The sequence below is a fragment of the Falco naumanni genome, chromosome 4 (assembly GCF_017639655.2).
Source record: "Falco naumanni isolate bFalNau1 chromosome 4, bFalNau1.pat, whole genome shotgun sequence".
In the NCBI taxonomy this organism is placed as follows: Eukaryota; Metazoa; Chordata; class Aves; order Falconiformes; family Falconidae; genus Falco; species Falco naumanni.
In genome coordinates, this window is record NC_054057.1 from 106585736 (window position 1) to 106607819 (window position 22084).

The following is a 22084-nucleotide window of genomic DNA, read 5'->3' on the forward strand; positions in this document are numbered from 1 at the left end:
CCCCGCCCCGGCCTCGGTCCCGCTCCGCCCTGGCCAATCAGGCGAGGCGAGCCGCCCCGAGCGCTGTCACGTGAGCGCCGAGACGACCTTCCCGTTCGGTTGCCGGGGGGGCCGGGCGGCCCGCGCTGGAGGTGAGGGGCGCGGGGGCGCGGCGCTGATTGGCTGCGTGGGGGCCGGGCCGGGGGCGGCCGAGGGCTGCCATGGTGGCGGGGGCGAAGCCGGGCTTGGTTTGACCCCCGCTCCGGGGCGGCTGGGGCTGCGGCACCGCGCCGGGCCGGGCTGGGCTGCCGGGGGCGGTTTGGCCGCGGGGCGCCGAGGGCCGCTGTGCGCCCCGTCCCGTCCCGTCGCTCACACGCCCTCCCCCCGTTTCCTTCCCCGCCGAGCTGAGGGCGCCGGGCCCGGCCATGCTGGTCAGCAGGAGGGTGAAGCGCCTCTTGCAGCTGGTGCCCGGGAAGCGGCGCTTCGGCGTTTACCGGTTCCTGCCCTTCTTCTTCCTGCTGGGGGGAGCCATGGAGTGGTTCATGATCAACGTCCGCATCGGCAAGGAGACCTTCTGTAAGTGAGGGCCCGCGGGGCGGCAGGAGGCCCCCGCGGCGCTGCCTGTGCGCGGGGGGCACACCGGGGCTCACCGGGGGCTGCAAGGGGCACGGCCACGGCCAGCCCCGGGCCCTCCCGCGGGCCTGGCACCCCCGCTCTGCCCCCCCCGGCGGAACACACCGGGCAGAAGCCAACAAAAAAACGCAGCTGGGTTTCGAATACTAAATTAAAATTATTATATTTTTTTTTACACTGAAAAAACTCGCCAGGGTTGTCAAGAGTGTCGGTGTAGGTCAGTCCGAATGTGACCGTGTCAATTAGAAAGCGGGAAAACGAGTCGCAGGAACTTGGCTCATGGCGCTGTTTCCAGCAGTTAAAGCCTTCAGTTTTAATGTGGCATTCCTCCCTTTGAGGAACCGTGCTAGAAATGTTTCTGTACTTGGGGGAAAAGGATCGGCCCTACCATATGTTTCATGGGAAATCTAGCTGAGTCTCCTGGAGAATAAACCGGTTTGATACAGTTTTCGTAGCTGACAAACTCACTGCAAACAGAACTGCTGCTCTGCCGGCTTCTGAAGGCTGGGGTTTGTGGGGTGGTTCAGTTGATTCCCGAAGCATACCTGCAGGGCAATAAAGTCCAGTTAGAAGCTAAAGCACAACATCTGTGTAGCAGCTATGATATTTCAGCTTGAGACTTATCTCAAAAAAATAACTGCTATGCCTAAATGATACTATGTTGCAGTAATAATTGTGCGGTTTAGCCTTATTGCTGCTCCATGGTCCGTGCGAAATGACAACACACAACTGATAACCTTTTTTTTTCCTGACAGATTTCATTTGGTGATAGATATTTAGGAGTGATCGGGGGGCCTCGGGCAGGAAGAACAACTAGGAAGTCTATGAGGGTGGTTACATTCCTGTTTTCTTTATTAAAAAAATAAAGCTAAAATACTGAAGCCCTGCTGGCAGTCCCCAGGCATTGACTTTGTGCCTCTCATTTAATTTCCCTTCCGCTTCAGCTAGTTTAGGCATTTGTACTTTTAATCACCCTCATGGGAATGTAGACAAGGAATTGACTTGGAGACTTAGTTTTCCTATAAAAACATTTCATCAGGACTGATGTGAAGAACTTTAGCCTGGATGGGAGGGCGAACATGAGCTATTTTTAAATAGTAACAAGGATTTGTGTTGGCTTGAATTTTCAGTTGCCTGTCAGTCAGTGTCTGCAAGAGAAAACTGGAAAAGTTTAAAAAGAAATGAAAGGCTTCAGGCATTTAATAGTGTCTTGCACTTGGAAAATGCTAATATATAAAAAAAAATTTTTTCTGGCAGATGATGTTTACCGTAGGAAACGATCTGAAAGACAGTACGAGGCAAGGATGGAAAAAAATGAATTTTAGCAGAAATGTTTCAAGGGACAGGTCCTGAATGCTTCAATTGTATTAATACCAAAGAAGCGTTACTGCCACGTGGACTGTAGGAGAAGATTTTGTCTCTGCAAGATAAACTGTAATCTGCAAGTCTGTGTAATACACTCTCAGATGGTTTTGGAAGTTTTATTCTTCTTCAATCTACTTCCTATCCTTAATATTTTGTATTTAAGCCAAATACAGTAGCACGAAGCTCATTGTGTTCAGGCCTCTGCCACTTATTTAATGTTTGTTTAGTACTTCTAAATAAACTACACAGAGTAAACAGTCTGGCTACTGCTTTTCTTTGCTTGATGAGACACCATTGTTGCAACAAGACCAAGGGGAAAGAAATGTTACATATTGCATACATAGTATCTCAGCGCATTAGAAATAATAGTTTCCTTTGTAATGAGAGAATGTACGCTGGCATCTGATTTGTTTTCTTCCCGATGTGGCACAATTTAAACTAGGTAAAAAGAGGACATACTTACTGCTCAGTGTTTACTCAGCCCACACTGTTTGGAAAGTCATCTGTGCATTCAGGCTCCAGTGCCTGCAAGTGCTGTAATACTCATTGCTACTCTAACAATGAATTGACCTGAGGGCATTGGGGGAAAAAAGTCCCATGTGTACAGGCGCAAGTTCAGAGGAACATGCAATGGCAGTCCCAGCAAACCCGAATTCTGTTTGCAGGACTCCTGTCTCCCCAAAGAAGAAAAAAAAGGAGAGAGCCAACTGCTGTACCCTGCACAGCCTTCACTCCCTAACACAGTGACACTAGCTCTTAGGTGCACGGGAACAAGTCATGACTGTGCACTAGGATGACTGCTGCAATATAATCAGTGAGCATCCTATATTAATGCATTTTTTTTTATTTCTGATGGTATGTGTATATCCCAAGGGTTCCACAAAGAAGCTGATTCTTAAGATCAGCCTAAAACCAAACCCAAGGCAGTTTGTATATTTAACGTGCATTCCTGTGCTAATTTCCAGCAGCCTTTTCCCACAGAATTAAGTTTTCATCAACTAAAGAGATGATGGCTGTTTTGAAGATGTTACAGTGCAGGTACTCAAACTTGCAAGTAGAGGGTAACTGCTGTACTTCGTGTTGTGTCTTCCAAGGAAGGACTTGATCTGGAGGACTAGCACTACTTGTGTTTTCAGGAGACAAGAAAAACTGTCAGAGAATTAATGATGTCACCGTGCTGCTGTGTATTTTGACAGCAAATTAATTACTTGGAAAAATCTTCCATTTCAGGAGTAATAAGAACCTAGATTTTAACTTTGGTTCCAAGGTAGAGCCCAAGTTCAAAGACTCCTGCACAAGCTTCTTTTTCCAGTCACAGAGTGTTGCACTGAAGTAAATCCTGACTGTAGCAATACATTAAAGAATAAAGCATCAACAAAAAGCTGGATTCTGAGAACTGCTGAGCTTTAGCTCTACCTGCCTTTACTTCTTGAGCCTTCCGGATCTCTTGTGCTTGGCTTCTATAGAACAAGTAAGTTTTTCAGTATCTTTGGTTTTTTTAAGAGCGAGCTTGTGCCCTAGTTACTTCTCAGTACTTGGGAGCCTGGTGTGAAAATCGCCTGTGGCTTGGCTTCAGCACTCCTGTAACAGCAGCAAGTGTGTTTCACAGACCTTAGTGAATCGAGGTCCATTTTTTTCACTTCAGATCTCTTGCTCATTTTGCAGCAGTGTTTCCCATTTGCAGCAGAGAGTACCAGGCATCTCTGGAAGATATTTGTCTTGGGTGTCTCCAGCTAGGTAAACATAGAGCGAGACAGGCTGCAGTTGCTCACAAGAAGTCTGGTGTCAGGGAGTTGTATGTCACTGTTCTTTGTGACCAGCGCAGGAATAAAATCCTTCTCCAAGCTGGCATTGTATCATTTCAGGCAACACAGATCTGTTACGACAGATGAGACTTGACATTTAGAAATCTGAACTGTGTGTATTTTTCATTCCACAGTGTGTTTGCTAGTGCTGATCCTTTGTTATTCCATGATTTTGCCAGTCTCTCACTAATGCTGGAAGTAAGACTAGCTGTAAGGCCCCAGTGCCCAGCCATTCCAGTACTGAGCACACTGGGTGATCTAGTATCAATTTTTATTTACACCCAATCTTCAGTGGCCAAGGTCTTCATTTGGTTTCTCAGTTTTACCCCTGCTGACTCCTAGTTCTGTGCTTTTTGCCTTCCCCAGCGATCTCTTTCCCACCATCTTTCTGGCACTCGTGTCCCCATTTCCTCCCCATCCTCCCCTATCTGTCTGCTGCGGTGGTGGGCAATGGGAGGAAGCAAGAACTCTCCCTCGGCTCGGAGCTCAGGCCAGCACTGGAAACACGCCGCCACTGCTGCTATGCACTGGGAGCAAGCCAGGAACACAGCTTTCGTTTTAAATGCTGCTGAGCCCCTGCCAGCTCTAGGGTTGAGCGCGTCCGTTCCTTCTTCAGGGAGTTCATCTGCTGTCAGCCCAGAACGCAGCTCAGCATCTAAGAACAGTGGTCTCGTGTTCATTTGCAGCAGGAACAGCAGGAAATTGAGAATTAGCAAAGCATTTCTCCTGAAAGCTTTCCAAATTGTAGCAGTCAGGCCAATACAGATATCAAGCATGGAAAATTTCAACTCGGGCAGCAGCGGTCAATAGTCGTCACGAACAAAAAGCAATACTTAGGTACGAGGAATGCCGCTCACCACTCCAGCATTAGAGGGGACAATTCTACTGCAGATTTCAGAATGATTTTGTGGACAGAACAGATCTTTCATTGATTGTTTCCCCACTGTTGTGCGCCCAAGGATGCTGCCTGCTGAAAGAACTGCAGCAAGCCTGGGAAGTACTGAAAAGTTTTGGTAGAGGAAGCGTGTAGGTGCCCAGCCTGTACTCCTGGCACAGGGCTGCAGCAGTTCTGTCCCAGCTTTGGAAGGGTAGAAAAAGGCCAGTCATCTGTTATGTGCTGGTGAATTCTTCCCTAGAGCAAAATTTTTATCGTAGTCAGTGGAGACGAGCTCCCACTTCAGACTTCATACACAGCTACAAAACTGTACCTGTGCTCTGGTTATGACCCGCCCCAGCTTCTTCCCAGAAAGGCACAAAAATCTGCATGCAACAGGCACTGGCAGGATGACTGGTCCAGAGGAACTCCCTCATCCCTTACTGGGTGTTGGTGCTTTGCACCAAGCATGAGGATTAAATCACAGTCCTCCCCAAAATCACCCCACGGAAACTGAATTTGAACCCTCCCTGTTGAGAGCTGCGCAGACTTCCCGAAGGGCTCACCCTCCCTCACCATTTCTGTCCAAGGCTTTCATCGCGCTTACCTTAACCTGAGCTCAGCCACACCGGTTATTCATGCTGCTGGATAATTCAGCACATTCTCCTCTGTTTCTTTTCCTGTCTCTCCTACGCTGCCTCCTTTAACAGATGATAATCTGCACGGCCAGACTTCTGCACTGGATTTCTGATCCCTCTTGGCACAGGGAAGACCACCACGTCTCCGAGGCCTGACAGAGACTGGGAATCTACCCAGGATCACCAGATCCTACTGCATTGCAGCAGCTGTCGTTTTATTTCTTTGTATGACAGTCGAATTAGACTTGCTGGAAAATGCAGTAAGCAAAAGGAATATGAGGTTTAGTTTATTAATCAGAAAATGTCACGTTATCAATTAATCAGATCCCATTTGTTACATGACGTTCAGTACCCAGCCTTTTTGAAACACCACTCCTATTTAGTGCATTTGCAGCCAAGAGGGGGGCTTCAAACTTCTGTGGATGATCCTCAGTATCTCAGACTGAGCCAACAAGATGTGGAGGAGGATTAGAATTAAGTCTCCTCTGTGCAACTGCACCATCAAATTTTAGAAAGGTGGAAGGTCTGTAAAGCTGGCAGCCTGCGTGAGAGGCAGCATTTATCCCCCAGGTCAAAGACATGAATGCGTGTTAATTAAATATAATGCTATCTGTTCTGGTTGTTTAAATAGCTCTTTGTAAATTTTATGTCAGAGGCCCCTTGAGAGGTTGCTATAACTTAATTTTTCATGCAGACTGTGGTATTAAAATTTCTATCCTGGTTTCTAATTTTATTGTATAAAAGATGCTTTTTCCGTATTACTGGTCTAATTTCCTTTATTACACAGCTACATAAAAGAGAGTCCTGAACCAGGTTAGCTTCCAGTATTAAATAAAGGCTTGCTATTTATTTTCAAAGCAATTTATGTGCGGGCACCTGGGACTGGCTCAATCTTATCATATCCACTCAGCTTGTTCCCAATGCGTCACATGTTTTTCAAGGTTTACTGTTCATACTCCTTATGGCTCAATTTGCAACCATATTTTTCAGCAACACTGTTCTTATCACCTTCCAGGCACAACTTGCAATACACAGGACAATATAAAAAGAATTCTTTACTCACACACAAGCATGCACGTACCATGGACTTGAGAAAACTTGGATCAGCAACAGCCAGAATTACTTGAAATAAAATCCTAACAAGAGTCTTGATGGGACACTCAAACCTGGTTAATCCAAAACACTTTGCAAACTATTTTTATTCAAATTAAAAAGACTCAGGTAAACAAAGTGATGGTACATACATGTTATAAACCTGGTTAGCAGCTTAACCTTCAGGAGTACAAGAGCTAATGAAAAGCCAAGCATGGATTAACCAGGTCCGAAAACATACACTGAAAAAAAAGTCACCAACATCAACGTTTTGAATTTTTACACAAACAGTAAATTTTCTCATGGAAGGGAAGGACTGAAGAAGAAAACAAATAATTATTAGTCATCTCCAACTGGTTTATGAAAATACCGGTCCTAGATTAAACTATTTTCCACTCTCACAGAAGCCAACCATCTCCCATACATACTTTTTAGTTTAATATGAAAGTTTTCTTTACGCCAGTACAATGAACGGCAGTGGAAAACAAATGAGGGGTTCAAACACCCACAAAGAGAGAGAGACAGACAGATACGTCTTCTTTTCTTCTTTTTTTTTTTTTCTTTTTTTTTTTTCTTTTTTTAACCAGAGTCGGAAAACAGTTTCTTTTGCTGGTTTTGAATTCTAGACTGTAGCCATTATATCCTAAATTTCACTGCAATTGACTGAAATGCCTCCAATATAGAGACATGATTTTGAAATAAATAAACAAAGCTTACAATAATTGATTAGGGCCAGCCCAGTGGCTTAGTGGTAGTGCTCTGCACTGCCTTGCGGGAGGACCCAGGTTTTGTTTGCACTTCCAATCTCTTGCTCCTGGGCCGAGAAGAGCAGTGTAAGTAGGGCTTCAGCTGCTCGGGCAGGAGAGAGCCAGTGCTGCAAGTCTGCTCATCACTGACCTTCAGATAAATTAAACATCTGAGTTATACAGGCTCCAAAGGGAGTCCCATCCAGTCCTCAAAAGAAAATAAATAAAACAATAACTTAACTAAAGTCCATCCCAGGTTCTTTGGTGTAATTTTTGTTCATGCTGAGAAGTAGGAGAATCTGGTGGTGTATTAGTACAATCCATGATAGTTCCAAATACTCAAAAACTAGGGTTTGCTGCCTGATTCACTTCAGCGTCCCATCTTTGTGGCTAAAAATTGCAAAGCCTCTGGCAATTTGAACACATTTTAAGATGACACTGTATATATGGGGGTAGTTTAAGACTATTCAGTTTCTACTTCATCAAATAAAACTGATCATTTACAAAGGCCAGTAAGGAATTTCTGTACCGCAGGTGTGCTACTTGTACAGTCCAAAATCGTAATTTCCCTATATGTTGCTTAGCTCCATTTTCTTCATATCCATTGCACATTTGACTTAAACTGTCCTTAAGTGCCTACTTGTAATTACATGGGTTTCTGTGCAATGACTGGAGGATTAAAATAGGAGAGGGAGAGGAATTAGCCAGTAAAATTAAATAACAGTTTATACTTGCACATGTCACTTCCCTCATCAGTATTAATTACATCAGCAAAACAAAATCCAACGTATCCAGTATTTGAAGGAAAATATTTAACCCTCTGCCAAATACACTGAAATGAAAAGGTTCTGTACTATTAAGACTTTAAAAACCATTTCCACATGATGAACATCTCTAACAGTAAGATGATGTGTACCAGTAAATCAGTTCTTTTGGACTGAGTTGCAACGACCACACTCCTGCCAACAATTTTTTCAACTTAACATAGCTTTCTCAGTTACTTGATGCAATCTAAAAGTATTAATTATTTTTCTAAAATTAAATACATGAAAGGATTTACCTTTAAAGAAACAACTCTGCGGTCCAAAAGGTTGGTTAGTTAGGAGGACAGGCAAGTCTTTAGCAGAATGCAGCCACAACCCTGAAATTTGGCAAGAGTCTATACCTACCTTACATAGCAAAAAAAACCCCAAACAAACAAACAAAAAAAAAAAAAACCAAAAAAGGAAAAAAAAAAAAGAAAAAGAAAAACCCCAAACCCTCTGAAGACTGCAATGCAGAAATTCTATTTCTCCAATGTACTCGGTATGCTGAACTCATACATACCATACATTTAAATGTCAAAATTTTTCTCAAATTTTGCATTGCTAAACTTTAAGGTGAATCAATACACTAAAAGAAAGCATACAAAAATGTCTTACGATACCCAATCATTAACAGAATATGTGTGAATTTAAAAACATCATGTTACTTCACTAAGAAAACTACACCAACTTCCTCCTCCTCTAACTTACCTTCCAAGACCTGAACTGGTTTGAAGTTCTGCATGCCTCTTCCACATGCAGACAGAATTGCTTAGGGAGGAAACTTCCCCCTCCCACTGCTCGGTGTTGGGGACATCGCAGAACCCCCAAAGCAGGCCATGGTACATGAAACATTTCACCTTCTAAGGGCATGCCAGCACATGTATTCTGTTACTGATTTAGGATCGCAATGGCCTTGGCTACACAATTAAATAACTGGACAGGACTGGACAACATCAGCAGTCAAGACACCCTCGTCCCATCCACACTAGTACTTCCACGATTGCTGTGGCCCACTCAGCTGCCTTGGTATCGACTTGAAATGTCATTTTCCCTAGTGTCAATCACAGCTTACCTTCAGCTTCTTTTAAGAGATCCTCCCTGTTCACATCCAAGAGAGATTTCTGCCAGAAGTGGCTAGCACACACAAGCACATGTACACACATCCTTCTAAGATGTAAACTACGACTAATTTCATATTCCACTGTATCAATCTGAACTTTTTCTTTTTTTCTTCTTTTATATAAAAACAATGGCATCAGATTCTCAGCAACAAAGTATAAGAAAGATGAATCCTTGACTACACTTAACCAATTATGAAATTGCCTTTCAAACAAAGGAAACATATGCAAAAATCCGTGTATTTGATAAAGTCAACTTAATATAACAAAAAGTGAAATATGCTTATTAAAAGTGTCCTTATATAAAAATGGTCTTGCAATGTACAGTAAAATGCAATACAAATTATTGTTGATTATCTCTTCCCACCCAGTAACTAAAACAGCTATTGTTCCACAAAACTCCTTATATGCCGGTATCAAAGAAAGAAGCAATTATGCGACTAAACATTTTCTATGTTGTATGCCTGACGGATGTTAAGGGTGTCTCGTAGCATCAAGTCTCGCAGACGCCATAATGCATCGGCCATTGTGCTATGAGCCCCTTTACTTTTCAACCAGTGTGAAGGGAGTCGGCTCTCTTGTTCTTTTGATAAGTGGACATCTCGTCTTCGTGCTAGAAGGTCAAGAAATGGTCTTGTTATCTACTGGCTTTGATATTCAGCACAATTTCTCTAGAAAAAGGCAAATATAATTCTACGGTACAACTTTTACCCTAGTAATTTAGCACATACGATTCTTAGATTTACGCATCGATGGAATTAGCCTGCTGATAACATATATACTCCTAGTCTGTTTCTAACAATTACTTGCGCGTGTACATTTTATTAAGTAAGCAGACTTATTCAGCGTTTTCTATAAAAGCAAAAAATATTAATGGTTACAAAGAAGTGTGTTCTGTCTGGAAAAATCCCACTGTATCAAAAGCCTTACCTGCAAGGGTCTGGTCCCACTTGCTAATACTATTTGATTCAGCACTAAGCCCCTCAATATATTTCAGGTAGGCTTCAGAATGAAGAAGCCTCTGTGTCTTTGGTGGAGGGGAGACGAACATGGGAGTTGTGGGCTGCTGCATAACCGGCTGACTTGCTGGGCTCTGGCCGGGATACGGAGGGGGTGCCTGCTGTCCCGGCGGGCCAAGGATTCCCATCTGCAATGACAAAGCAACGGACAGGTCACATCTGGGGGAACTGCAGGGTAGCTGCTTTGCATCTGTGCATCAGGTCACCCTTGCACAACGGAGCTTCAAAGGAGGTTTATGAGCAAAGGCATTATGAAATATCCCTGCAAAACACTCACTTCAGCCAGGGCTATCCACTGGGGTCCCCGAGATGCACAGAGAAAGTGCAAACAAACCACTCGTATCTAGCAGACAACACTGTTCATAATCTATGTAAAGATACTCTAATTACCAACCATTTTTCCTCCCTCCTCTTAACCTAAAATACTCCTTTTGCCTCCTTTTTCTTTCATGCTTTCTCTAATTTGATCAGAAACTGTGTGGTCTGTAAAGTGCAGGGTTTATCTCTAAAACTTCTAATCCAAATTGACCCTGATCCTTGGCTGTCTGGGATACTTGCACAGAATAAATGCTAATTACTGTCAGGCAAAAATTGCAGGCAGGCCACAAAAACCCATAAAATCACAGTCACACAGAAGAATTCCCATCACTGTGATTAAGTAGCAGTACTGAGAACTCTTAGAACAGATATCCTGTGGTCTGGAATAACTCGATGCCATGACATATACACTTTACCACTTTCTCACTCAACTTCTGGTTTTCTTTACACCCTCTAGTCAAAAATCACATTTCTCTTTATGATGCAAAAATTTATTCAACAAAATTGGAAATGTACTGAACACTTCCTCTGCATCTATCACTGAGAAGGAACATCTGGTCATCATTGTTATCCAAACTCACAAATTATGAACTGCCAATAAACATTTGCTTCATCAGTTTGTGAAATACGGGAGTAAACAACAAGGGAGTTTTTACCCACCCATCAACAGCTGAGAAAGCAAACAGCATCCTCTCTGCAGCACCAAAGCATGCAAAACCTAAATTATCAGCAGTTTAACACTGTGTTGAAATGACTCAGTTTAGTAGAAAGAAAAGGAAACAAAACACTGTCTTGCTTATACTGCACAGGTTATCCCACTGGACAGAACCTCATTAATTCCTCTAATAACAATTTGACCAACAAATACAGACGTACACTCTTAGCGTAAGATATTAACTGGTTCTAAATACATTGGTGTACATATGGTTTGTGTTCTGCCTGGGAAAGGCTATGTCCATCCCGACATGCTTTCACTGAGATGTTGTTCAAATGCTAATTCAGAGACTTAGAGCCTCATAAATAATGCAAAAATGACTCACCTGCTGTCCAAAAGGACTTGCTCCAGGTGCTGGAGTGCCTACCATGGGGGACACATTTTGGCCTATAACACCTATATTCCAAAATATAAAATAATTAGTCTTATTCCAGAGCAGTGACAAATACCTCTTTGGTCTTCTACAGTAAGAAGTTATGCTTTGATATCATTGCTCACTTTAAGCAGATGTACGACATTCAAATACCCCCCACTCCCCCAATAAAAAAAAAACACTTTAGAAATTTCTGAATGAAAAAAAAAAAAACAAAAAAAAAACCCCAACAACCCCCCCCCAACATGACAACCACCAAGCATTGATAAGTGGCCTGTTGAATTAATTTAATTAAAGAAATGCAAAGTGAATAATTTTTGGTTTTCAGGTTGGTTTTTTTTCCACGTTACTTAGCAATTGCCTAACTAAATCTTTTAATTTATAACACACATCTTTAGCTTGACAGGATCTTCCTGGAATCCTTTAAGAAAGGAAATGCTGATTTGCTTTAGCAACATTTAACATTTCCTTGTGTTCAGTTTTATAAAATGCATTCACATCTGGAGAAAATCAAAGCCATTGCACAAGCTCTGTTAGATCTCACTAATATGAAACTCAATTTGTAGGTTAAGCTTAAATAGTCTTATACAAAAGACTGATGAATATTTTAAACACATTTCAAAAAAATAAAACCTGCTAGATTTTCTCAAACATATTGAGACTTTTCCCTATTGTACAGAGTGCAGCAGAAAACACCCATGTCAGTGTTATATACAATAAGTTACAAATCTAAATGAGAGTCACGCAGTTCCTGATATTTTACATACAGATGCTTTGGTGTGAAAAAATGAAAGTTATGTGAGCTGCTGCTTTTCTTTCTGTTTATGCCACTTCTCATATTCATTCACTGGAAAAGCTGCAAACTAACTGTGCTTTTCCTGAGGGTTTAATTTGCATGCAGATTTCTGTATCAGTGATGAAAAGACGTGCTACTGCATTTTGCACACTAAAGCATATTTCAAATGCATTTTCCATTTCATCACAGCCCCATTTTAAATGCATCTGTACTAACAGCAAGACAGAAGTTGGCAAAAACACTGACAATTATAGGTTGTGAAATATGGCAGATTTTGGTTTTGGTACAAAGTGAGGAGGTCTGGATGAGGGCACCCTCACCTTTCCAGCATCAGAGCATGGCTTCGCCCCTAGCCCACCCCGCTCAATTTAGCACCACTTCACGTGTGGTTCTGCATTCCCAGGCATTATTTTTCCCCTAATCCACATCCTCGCAGTTTTAAACACCATCCATAACAGCCCACTTCTCTAGTGGGAAAAACTCCTCAAAGAAATGCATTGTCCTGGATTCACCTCCCAAACATTTGTATTGGCTGGTATGTGCTGAATGTCACTGCCTTGGTGAGTCGGAGCCAGGCTCACAGACACACAGCTGTTTTCCTACTTGCTCTGTGTGACATTATGACAAATCTTACACACCTGCAAAGCTGCAAGCTGCACACCTAATACTGCTGGACTTTAAAAATACAACAAGCAAACAAAAAAAAAACCCCACCACAACCCAAAACAATTTACATACAGATGAAAATCTTAATAGCGTTTCCAATAAACACAGTTGCAAGTGGGGTAGGGGGAGGCAAATGAGACCACTTCTGTCCACAGCTTGTTTAACTGCTGAACATATGGGATGCACATCTTTTAAATAGGCACAGGAGTTATCAGAGGTAAAAACTGAAAGGATCAGCAGAAAACAGGGTCAGAGGCAGATGAAAATTCTTCCCCATAAAGAGGGCACATTAATGGCATTAACACTGAAAAAATGTTTATGTTTCATTCAGCCTCACTTTTCATGGAAAGCATGGCAAAAAAATAGCAAATGTGTAGTAGATATGCTCTCAAAAATCAATTCAAAATTTGGCCAACAGTACACTGAGTTCACCTTACCCCCACACGTTTCCAGTTGCTGTTGTATCAACAAGGTTTAATCTGAACGTTATTTTATAATGACACACATCAGTGCCCCAATGGCCAAGGGGTCTTACATGACCAGGTTCATTTAAGTTCAGTCTGGCTACTGATTAATATTAACATATTGAAAAAAAGTGTTTGGTAAGGAATGAGAGCAATAAATTTCATTTATAAGCCCACTTTAAATAAGAAAAGGAAGAGTGAAAGGATGCTGTTCAAATGACATAAGGATATGAGTAGGCTGATTTCAGCTTTTCAGACCTCTGAAACTCAAGCACAATTGTCATGTTTTTTGGCTGGAGCAAAACCACTGCTGGAACAGCACTGCATTTCTCCAGTAACCGTTCCCTGCTGGTTTACTGAACATGCTGTTCTGTCAGCACCTTGCATATACCTCATACATTCAGCAGTGCATCGTGTGTGCTGCAGCTACACAAACCTGCAATGTTCAGAAACGAAAGCTATGACCAAAACAAGCTGCAGATAATTTCTGTAACAACTGGTTAAACGCCAAGTACATGAAAATGAAATAAGAGCGAATGAGGATGACATTCTTACCGGGTGGTGGGATGCCTGGGATGCCTGGCATACCTGGCGGAAGTTGGTGGGGTGGGGGCACCCCTGGGTGAAGTGGCTGCATGCTGCCCATGCTAACAATGCCATCAACTGGGCCCTGCAAAGGTGGCAGCACCGGTGGATAGCCACTTATCATGCCTTGAAGGACACAACAAATTTCAAACATGCATCAATAACATGCAATATGATCTACACAATCATGTAGACATGCACTATCCACAAAAAAAAAAAAGCACCTTTAGTACAGCAAGACGATACTACAATTAGTATCTTGCAAAATAAACAAAAATTAAAAATAAAGTTATAAATATGAAACACTATACTTCTGATGAATTAGTATTTAGTGTATTTATATGTTTCTCATGGGGCAATAAATGCTGAATATTCAGATATGTTAACACAAGGAATAAATTCAGCCACAATTAAATGTTACTAACACAAGCAATTTTAATACAGCTTAAAGCTCTGCCATCTGCATACAGATTACAAACACAACACTAACTACACAAGCTTCACGTACAGCCCTGCTACGTGGGCTAGCTCAGAGAGCAAAGCCAACTGGAACAAAACCAAAACCCTGTACATTGTTCTGCAGTGCATATGCAAAATTAACACGCACAAGCCCTACAGCATTCACATACTTAAAACTAACAGCAGTGACGGGTGATTTTTATTCAGTTATCTCCAGTGTGAGCTAAGAAAGTAATTCAAATTTTAAACCCGACAGCACTGGATGTGCTGGGCTGCAGTAGCTGACACTCACGGCACTAAACCAAAGTAAAAGGACTTACAAAGAGCACCTGCAGTCCCTCACAGATTTTTCACTGTCAGTGTCTTTGAGATGTCTTTATAAGAAAATCAATGATACGACAAAGATGGTATTGTGCTGCTCACAAATTTAGTTTTCTGCACGTGAGGGAAGACAATTTAGAGCTTATTCCGGTTTTGGCTCAGGTTTGCTGCTACCCATGAGGTGATACTACAGGATATAGCTGCGCTATGTTTATCAGGTCCTGAAACGTAACACGCTTGTCCTTCACCCGTTTTCTAGGCTTTTTGATTTGAATGGATGTGTTGTTAGGTAACCAAGGAAAGGGGCTGGAAAGACAACGGAAAGATGGCAGAGGACAGAAGCAGGTCTAGAGAGATGAGATAAGCCTAGAAATGCAAGATTGCTGGGGCTTCTATAGCAGGTCCCAAGAAACCACCTACTGAGTTATGCCACACTCCCAGTAAGTCATAAAACAAGCTCTGAGAACGGGGATTTCTGGAATAAGATTGGCCAAAAACTCATATCAGTTCTGACTGGAAACAAAGCTGTCAGAAGCTCAGGATCGAAACAGATCAACCAGCTCCAAAATAAAAGCTAAATTTGTTCCTCAGGAAGGGTTACAAAGGTAAGAAACCTGAAATTCCAAAAGCCTTACATGCAGGAAACGACGAGAAAAACAAAGAAGTGATCTCCCTCAAATCTTCAGTTTCCACAGGACACCTAGATTGACATTTACTAAATAGGTCTTAGGTACCTATTGCAAATACCTGGAAGCTCATCTGTACCTCTTTATTAACAGAGTGAAATCCATATTTCTAATGGAAAAAGTAAAAGAAGAAAAATAACGAAAGCATCCCTAGCATAAGGGGCTTTCACTGTAGCCACCGCCCAGTACTTCCAGCGCACCCCGAACTGTAACCACGTCTTCAATGTATTTACATACACTTTTGAAGCTTTAAAACAAACAAACAAAAAAAGCTCCAATGAAACAAACCCATATTTATCAATCATGAAAGCTCATTTCTACATTTCCAAATAAAATACTCATTCAACAACTGGCTGCGTTAATAGTTATTGTCAAATCTCCGTGAGTAGTCAGTTCCTGTAGCTCATCACAAGGTTATAAGAGCAGCCACTTTCATACCCCATATGAGTTACCACTTTGATTTTAAACTAGTAAACATGGGCAAACTATCTCCAGCTCCCACAGATGTGATTTATGAAGTCAAATTACTTGTTCTCTCATTTTATTATTATAACAATGTAAGACTAAATAAACTTTCCTAATGCATAAATTTGCAGGTACCTAGAGTGCTGCATGCTAAGAGAAATGCATCTCAGAAGGCATCCAGACTTTTTGGAGCCATGGGCCATAAAGAAGTTCCATGAACTTCCGTGATGGAGAAGTTCTCTGAACTAGAGAAGAGCAATGAAATGATGGAGGAGGATGTAAAAGAGGTCTCAACAGAATAAGATACCTCTAAGTCAGACTTGCGGAAACCAAAAGATGAAAGACTGTGTTTTTCAAATGGGCCACAAAAACAGAAAGAGTGTAAAAAGATCCACTTGATCATCTACTTTAAGGAAGTATTTCACAGTGCCAAAGTGAAGAGACTTGAATGTCTAACTGCTCAAATAAGATGATGGTCTTAAATACAGCTTGGCTTTTGAGGAGGCTGCCACAGGAAGTGAGCACGTGTAGTTTGCAGAATGCACATTTTTGGAAAAGTTTTAAGAAAGTGTTAATAGTAAGTATTACTGCCCATCAACACCTACCTCCAAAAAATTAGAAAACTGACTCAATGCCAAAAAACCAAGAACCAAACCAAGAAAACACAACCATAAGAGGATGACATTTCTACACACTCTAGATTGAAGTAGATTACTCACAAAAGAGAACAGCATTGGAGACATTTTTTTATCCCTTTTTCTTAATATATGCACAGATGTGTACACGCACACAGACACATACCAACTGCAAACAGTTCAGAGGAAAATTATCCAGAACAAAGTGAAAAAAACAAAAGAAAAACACAACTCAGTGTAAACAAATGCTTTGTAATCTGAAGACCATGAACCAAGTAAGGAATGTGCCTTCGATTTAAACATCCATGCAGCCTATTTACTGAAAAGGGATTTAGAGACCATGATGAAAAATGCCTCAGGCTTCAGCTTTAAATATGGCCACAGCCTGTGAGACGGAAAAGAAAAAGAAAAATGACAAAAGAATAAATGGAATAATTGGAATGCCTTAAGGTAAAAAAACCCCAAAACTCAAAACAAAAGCCCTCCAAATACTCATTTTTACCTACTCAGCACTATTTTGACCTTGACTGAAGTAATCTGATTTTTTTAATTAGAAAAGGGGGAAGGAAAACAACCTATCAGGTCATAGCTAATTCATTTTCTCACCGATGTATGGCTGATTCCCATACAAGAATCTCCAGTGGAATCTACATCGTCTTCAGATCTGATCCTGAAAATACTTACTCCGAGCATACCCTCTATGAACTCAAGACAGATTACAACTGGTAATAACCACACACCAAACAACAGGAACCTCGTGGAAGAGTCCTCCGAGCTCAGCTCTATTCTGAAAAATCACCTCATAAAACTGGCAATGTTGGCATCTCCTATTTGTTTCTGCAACGGCTCTAGATCCTAGCCTGCTCTGCTTACCGGTGTCTAATTGGCAATTCTGTAAAGCTTTTGCTTGGATTTAAAATCTAGTTTGGATTCTGTTTGCCTCTTACCTTCCTGACAATAAATAAATAAAAAATAATAATAAAAATCGGCTCCTACTTTACACTTCCACTGATGTTGCATGCACTAGAAGAGTATTTAGCTCGCTTTTCTCCTGCCACAGCAGGGCTAAATATGAACTCTGCAAAGCAGAATGAATAAACACGACTGCACACACAGAACAGGACTACCGCACAAGGAGGACCCTTCTTCCCTGCATTTGCAACAGGCTACTCACTACTGGAGCAAGTAACGTGGGACTACCAGGCTACCGCTGGCGTTATGTATATAATGAAGAAAGACTGAAGAGGCTGAGCTTTTTCTTCCGTAAGAACAAAGTGACCCAAGAGAGTGTTCAGAGTTATGAAGGGGGTTGATATAGTGGATGAGGAAAAAATGGTCATAGCTCCTACGTTTTACCTGCAACGGGTGTCAACTGCTGATTGAGCATTCCCATTGGTGTTGGTGGCGGCACCACCCCCATAAGAGCCCCGACAGGAGTGCCTGCCCGGGGGGAGGAATTCTGCTGCTGTGCTGCTCGCTCTCTCTCCTGCTGCTCAGCAACTTTAGCTGCCCGCTCTGTAAAAGTATTTTAGATTTTCAGTTCTGTTTTGTAACCCAGAATTTCAAAATATTATCTGTTCATTAAAAAGGACTAGTCAAACACTGGCATAGTTTAGTCAAATATAAAGTAGAACAGATGAATCTTTTTATACAGTATATGATTTGATTTCATGTGGCTGCAGCTAAGACTTTTAGAGAACCTTTCATGAAAAATATTCCACAAAGTTTTATCTCTTTCTAAAAAAAAAATAAAAATAAAAATAAAAATAAATAATAAAATAAAAATTTTAAAAGTCAAAGAACAAATTTGATAATAACACCAGTGTTACCAACATGAAGCAGCAGTCCAGCATTAGGCTCAGTCCGCACTAGGAAAACATGGCAAAACGTTCCCTCTGTTGACACCACTGGCTCAGCTAAACCAGCTGCAGCCAAGGCCGGCAGCAATCACGCAGATCCGCTACCAGCTGCTGCGGGAATTCTAAGCACCATGTCTATCAGACGTGCCCTAAGTAAGACGCAAATAGCAGATAGCAGTGCCAGCCGGTGGCCCGTTCATTCTTGGGCTCCTCAGGTATTTTTACCACTGATGCAGCTGAAAAGTGGTGGCAAAGTTGGGAAGCATTTGCAAAGTTTCCCTAGTGTAGAGAGGTCCTTAGTGTTTGGAACATAACAAGCAGCAGTTTGATGAACCAAAAAGATTTTTCTTTGCCTCTTTCTGTCATTTTCCCCATTTGGCCCCCTTTGAGTTATTTTTTTTTCTTTTTTCTTTTTTTTTTTTTTCTGAAGATGTCTAACTCACATTGTGCTGCTCACTGGAGGTCATGTGTGTCCTTTGTACGATGAATCTGGTCATTATCTCAATCAAGTTTCTCACTGTGACTGCAAGAACAAAAGATCTACTGCAGGGGAATCTGACCAGAGGACAATTTTATATTAAGGGAAGGGCAAAGGGTCATGGGAAGAAGAAAAAAACAAACCAAAACCCAAGCAAACAAAACAAGGAGATATACTGAATGCCTACTCAAGGTGTGTTGGGGGCATGCAAGTTGCTGATTTGTTTACTCTGAACATTGTATCTGACTGACGCAATGAGGAACGACAAAGAATAAATGAATGCAGCATCCATCTCCAGCAATTTTAATAACAGTGAATGCAGGGCTAGAAGTTCTCTTGCAGTTGGTGAAAGATGAAAACTGCCACCAAAACAGCAATCAAGGTCCTCTGTCAAACAAAGGCTAAGAAGAAGTTCATCAAGGAGATTAAGTTATGCATCCTGCCAATGTTACTCGTTTTCTCTAGTGTATGACTTCAAATGTCTATCACACATTTGTCACCTGTAGAACCTGTTTGTGCAGCTTCTAGCACTACTTCCATACACTGAAAGACCAGTTTCATTTCCAAAGGCATTTCCTTCCTTCTTGTCATTTTGGAAAGAGATGACGACGCACAGAAACTCCTAAATGTACTACAGGTAACTTACATGTGATCGAGCACAAAATACACAAGACACTTAAAGGTAGATCCTGAAGTAGAAAAATGATAATTTTCCTCTTTAAGAGCAGAGCAAGCATCTGGGGACAAGATGAAGCAGCTGTTCTGACTCTCACCTGCTTCCGGCCAGCTATAAAAAAATCGTCAGACAAAAGCAAAAGTTCTGGAGACACTCTGATGAATGAGAAATTACTGTTCAGCATCCAGCTTTATCAGACTTCAGAGTGCTGAGCTTTGAAGAAGGACCTGATGTAGGACAGCACTTGAGTTTTACCTAGCCTCTGCCCATGCCGTGAACTGCCACGGAACTAACAGATGAAACACCACTGCCAAAGGGAACTGTAGCAGGTATCTAAAAGTTAAGCCTTGAGCATTCACATAATACTCAATACTAAACCCAAATCGTTTAGGCCAAGACTTGAGATCATTCAAACAACATTTCCAATACATCTCAAGAGAGACGAAAGAGACATTCTGCTTGGAACAGAGCTTTTCCTTAAAACAGGCCTTTACTCCAATCCCATGCATTATTTTTATTTTATTTTGAGGAGTTTTCACAGTGCAGTTAGCCACGCACAACGCAGCCTGTTCTTTGCCCAGCTATTGCTGAAGAAACAACTATTATCCTGCACATACACCAAATGAAATTTTCAGTGGGTCAAAATGGATCTAAAATGCAAACTCGTTTTCACAAGAATGTGGGAAGGCACTTTTTCACTGAAGTGTCAAACCGTGCCTGTTCCCTGCTTCCTGCTGCACGTCCACACTAGAGAGCACATGAATTTTGACTTGCCACAGTGGAAGGACAGGAGCTTCTTTCCTTTCACACATGCTAAGCAAACACAGTTTGGACGCTTTGTAACCCCATCCCAATCCCTCAAAATCAAATAAAAGTAAGTCTAGTTCTGGGCAGACACCAAGCCAGAGAAACTGCAACCCAAAACGCAAAAGCTTTGGAAAATTTGAGAAACAGGATTAAAATGGAAGTGCAGAGGCAATCATTAACACAGCGGACAGACACTGTCGCTACCGCTACATTACAGCTGTGTCTTCCTGCAGAAGTGCAAGACGTCAAGCTGCTCTAAGCTAGGAAGCGATGACGTGCTAGCCATCCTACTGCTTAAGAACTAGGCTGTAAGGAGGGGTCTGTCAATAAAAAGATACCATGTTCACCTAGAAGGGTGTAAAAGGAAACTACAACAGGAAAAAAGTAAGGCCATAGTAATTTCACAAAGAAAGAACATTACCATTCCTCTTCACAGCACTTGCAAAGGAAACTTGCACATAGCCAAGTGGTGCTATATTACCCTCCAGAACTGCAAAGAGGTACTACTGCAAATTCAGAAAGGATTGAGGCGGCTGAGAGTGGAAAGTGACAGCATGCAATTCTCTAGTTTGAAGAATAAAGCAGCCTTTAAGTTATGAGTATGCAGAAAACCTATCGAATCTCATTTTTAGAAAAAACAAAGGTATAACTTAATTGGGCAATAACTTTCCATGGTGTTGAAATTCTCCTATCCAAAGTAGCACTGTCTTCCAATAAAACTGCAACAATTGCTTAAAAAAAATGGGTTTAATATTGGAAGCATTGATACATTATTAACTAGTACTAACTATGGATGTTAAGCCAGTGTATTTGGGTTGGGTAAGCGCCTGCTGTTAAGGATCAATTGTGTTTTAATTTAATCAAATCAAGTTGAAACACAATGACCAACATCAGGGGGAAAGGGGGAAAGGGGGAAAGGGGGGAAAGGGGGAAAGGGGGAAAGGGGGAAAGGGGGAAAGGGGGAAAGGGGGAAAGGGGGAAAGGGGGAAAGGGGGAAAGGGGGAAAGGGGGAAAGGGGGAAAGGGGGAAAGGGGGGAAAGGGGGAAAGGGGGGAAAGGGGGAAAGGGGGAAAGGGGGAAAGGGGGAAAGGGGGAAAGGGGGAAAGGGGTCTCATGCCTGTGAAATATTCCTAGGCTTACTTCAGGATATGAAATGTCTCAACAAAATCAGTTACAACAGCTAATTAATATTGACACTGAAGAACAGGTCATATTTACAGTATCGTAACAGATTCTGTACCCTTGATTTCATTCTATCAAAGCTTTTTAGGACTCTACGTACTGCTAATCAAAAGAACTTTTTCCCACTGCGCTGTAAGCCTTCTTACCTGCTGCTACAGCTCTGAAGAGCTTCTTGTCCAAAATTCCCCCCAGTCCTCGTTTAAGGAAACTTTCATAAACCAATTTTTCCAACTGACTTCCAGCCCAGGGGCTTCATGGCCCTTTACTTCTAATTTGTCCCCATTTTTCTTGATCTTTGTTCATTTGGTTATTCGCGGCAAAGACATTTAAATTATCAGTTGTGTACTACATAACTTAAACATGCTCTTTGCTCCTCTTCAGTCATCTCTCAATATGAACTTCTCTTTAAGGTACGTCCAGAATACAAACATAAATATCTTCTTTTATTAAACCTGTCATCTGAGTATCAGTAATGAATGTGTTGAAGAAAGAAAAAAAAGCAGAAAAGAGTTTAGCATCTTAGTT

General features: G+C 41.8%; 2 protein-coding genes and 1 long non-coding RNA gene across 11 annotated transcripts in view; 1 reads left to right on the plus strand and 2 right to left on the minus strand.

Annotated features, from left to right (window-relative positions):
- Nucleotides 1–24: 24 nt before the first annotated feature.
- On the plus strand, nt 25–2234 carry SMIM4 (small integral membrane protein 4). Of its 2 annotated transcripts, XM_040590187.1 has the most exons (3): nt 25–131; nt 384–555; nt 1870–2234. In XM_040590187.1, the coding sequence occupies exons 2-3, from the start codon at nt 405–407 to the stop codon at nt 1935–1937; spliced, it is 219 nt and encodes a 72-aa protein (XP_040446121.1). In that variant the 5' UTR covers nt 25–131; nt 384–404; the 3' UTR covers nt 1938–2234. The 2 variants fall into 2 exon arrangements, with proteins under 2 accessions (XP_040446121.1, XP_040446120.1); XM_040590186.1 differs by lacking the exon at nt 25–131 and having other exon boundaries at nt 194–555.
- On the minus strand, nt 477–5257 carry LOC121086428. Its single transcript, XR_005827355.1, has 2 exons — nt 3589–5257; nt 477–1157 (listed from the first exon to the last, which is right to left on the minus strand). It is a non-coding gene; the product is annotated as an uncharacterized LOC121086428 (long non-coding RNA).
- Nucleotides 5258–6052: 795 nt separating this feature from the next.
- PBRM1 (polybromo 1) overlaps nt 6053–22084 on the minus strand; it is a 69126-nt gene continuing 53094 nt past the window's right edge. For 6 of the 8 annotated variants that reach the window (XM_040590156.1, XM_040590155.1, XM_040590154.1 and 3 more), the window contains 5 exons: nt 17915–18073; nt 13963–14118; nt 11434–11504; nt 9987–10203; nt 6053–9669 (listed from right to left, as the gene is read on the minus strand). In XM_040590156.1, the coding sequence (XP_040446090.1) occupies nt 9497–9669; nt 9987–10203; nt 11434–11504; nt 13963–14118; nt 17915–18073 (776 nt within the window). In that variant the 3' untranslated portion in view covers nt 6053–9496. The remainder of the gene's footprint in view (nt 9670–9986; nt 10204–11433; nt 11505–13962; nt 14119–17914; nt 18074–22084) is intronic. The other 2 variants (XM_040590160.1, XM_040590161.1) reach the window with 1 other exon arrangement.

Bases quoted from the DNA above. Each gene is read 5' to 3' on its own strand.
- SMIM4 (XM_040590187.1), top strand. From the start codon at position 405: ATGCTGGTCAGCAGGAGGGTGAAGCGCCTCTTGCAGCTGGTGCCCGGG. The intron at 556-1,869 runs GTAAGTGAGGGC...TTTTTCTGGCAG, and splicing joins CATCGGCAAGGAGACCTTCT to ATGATGTTTACCGTAGGAAA.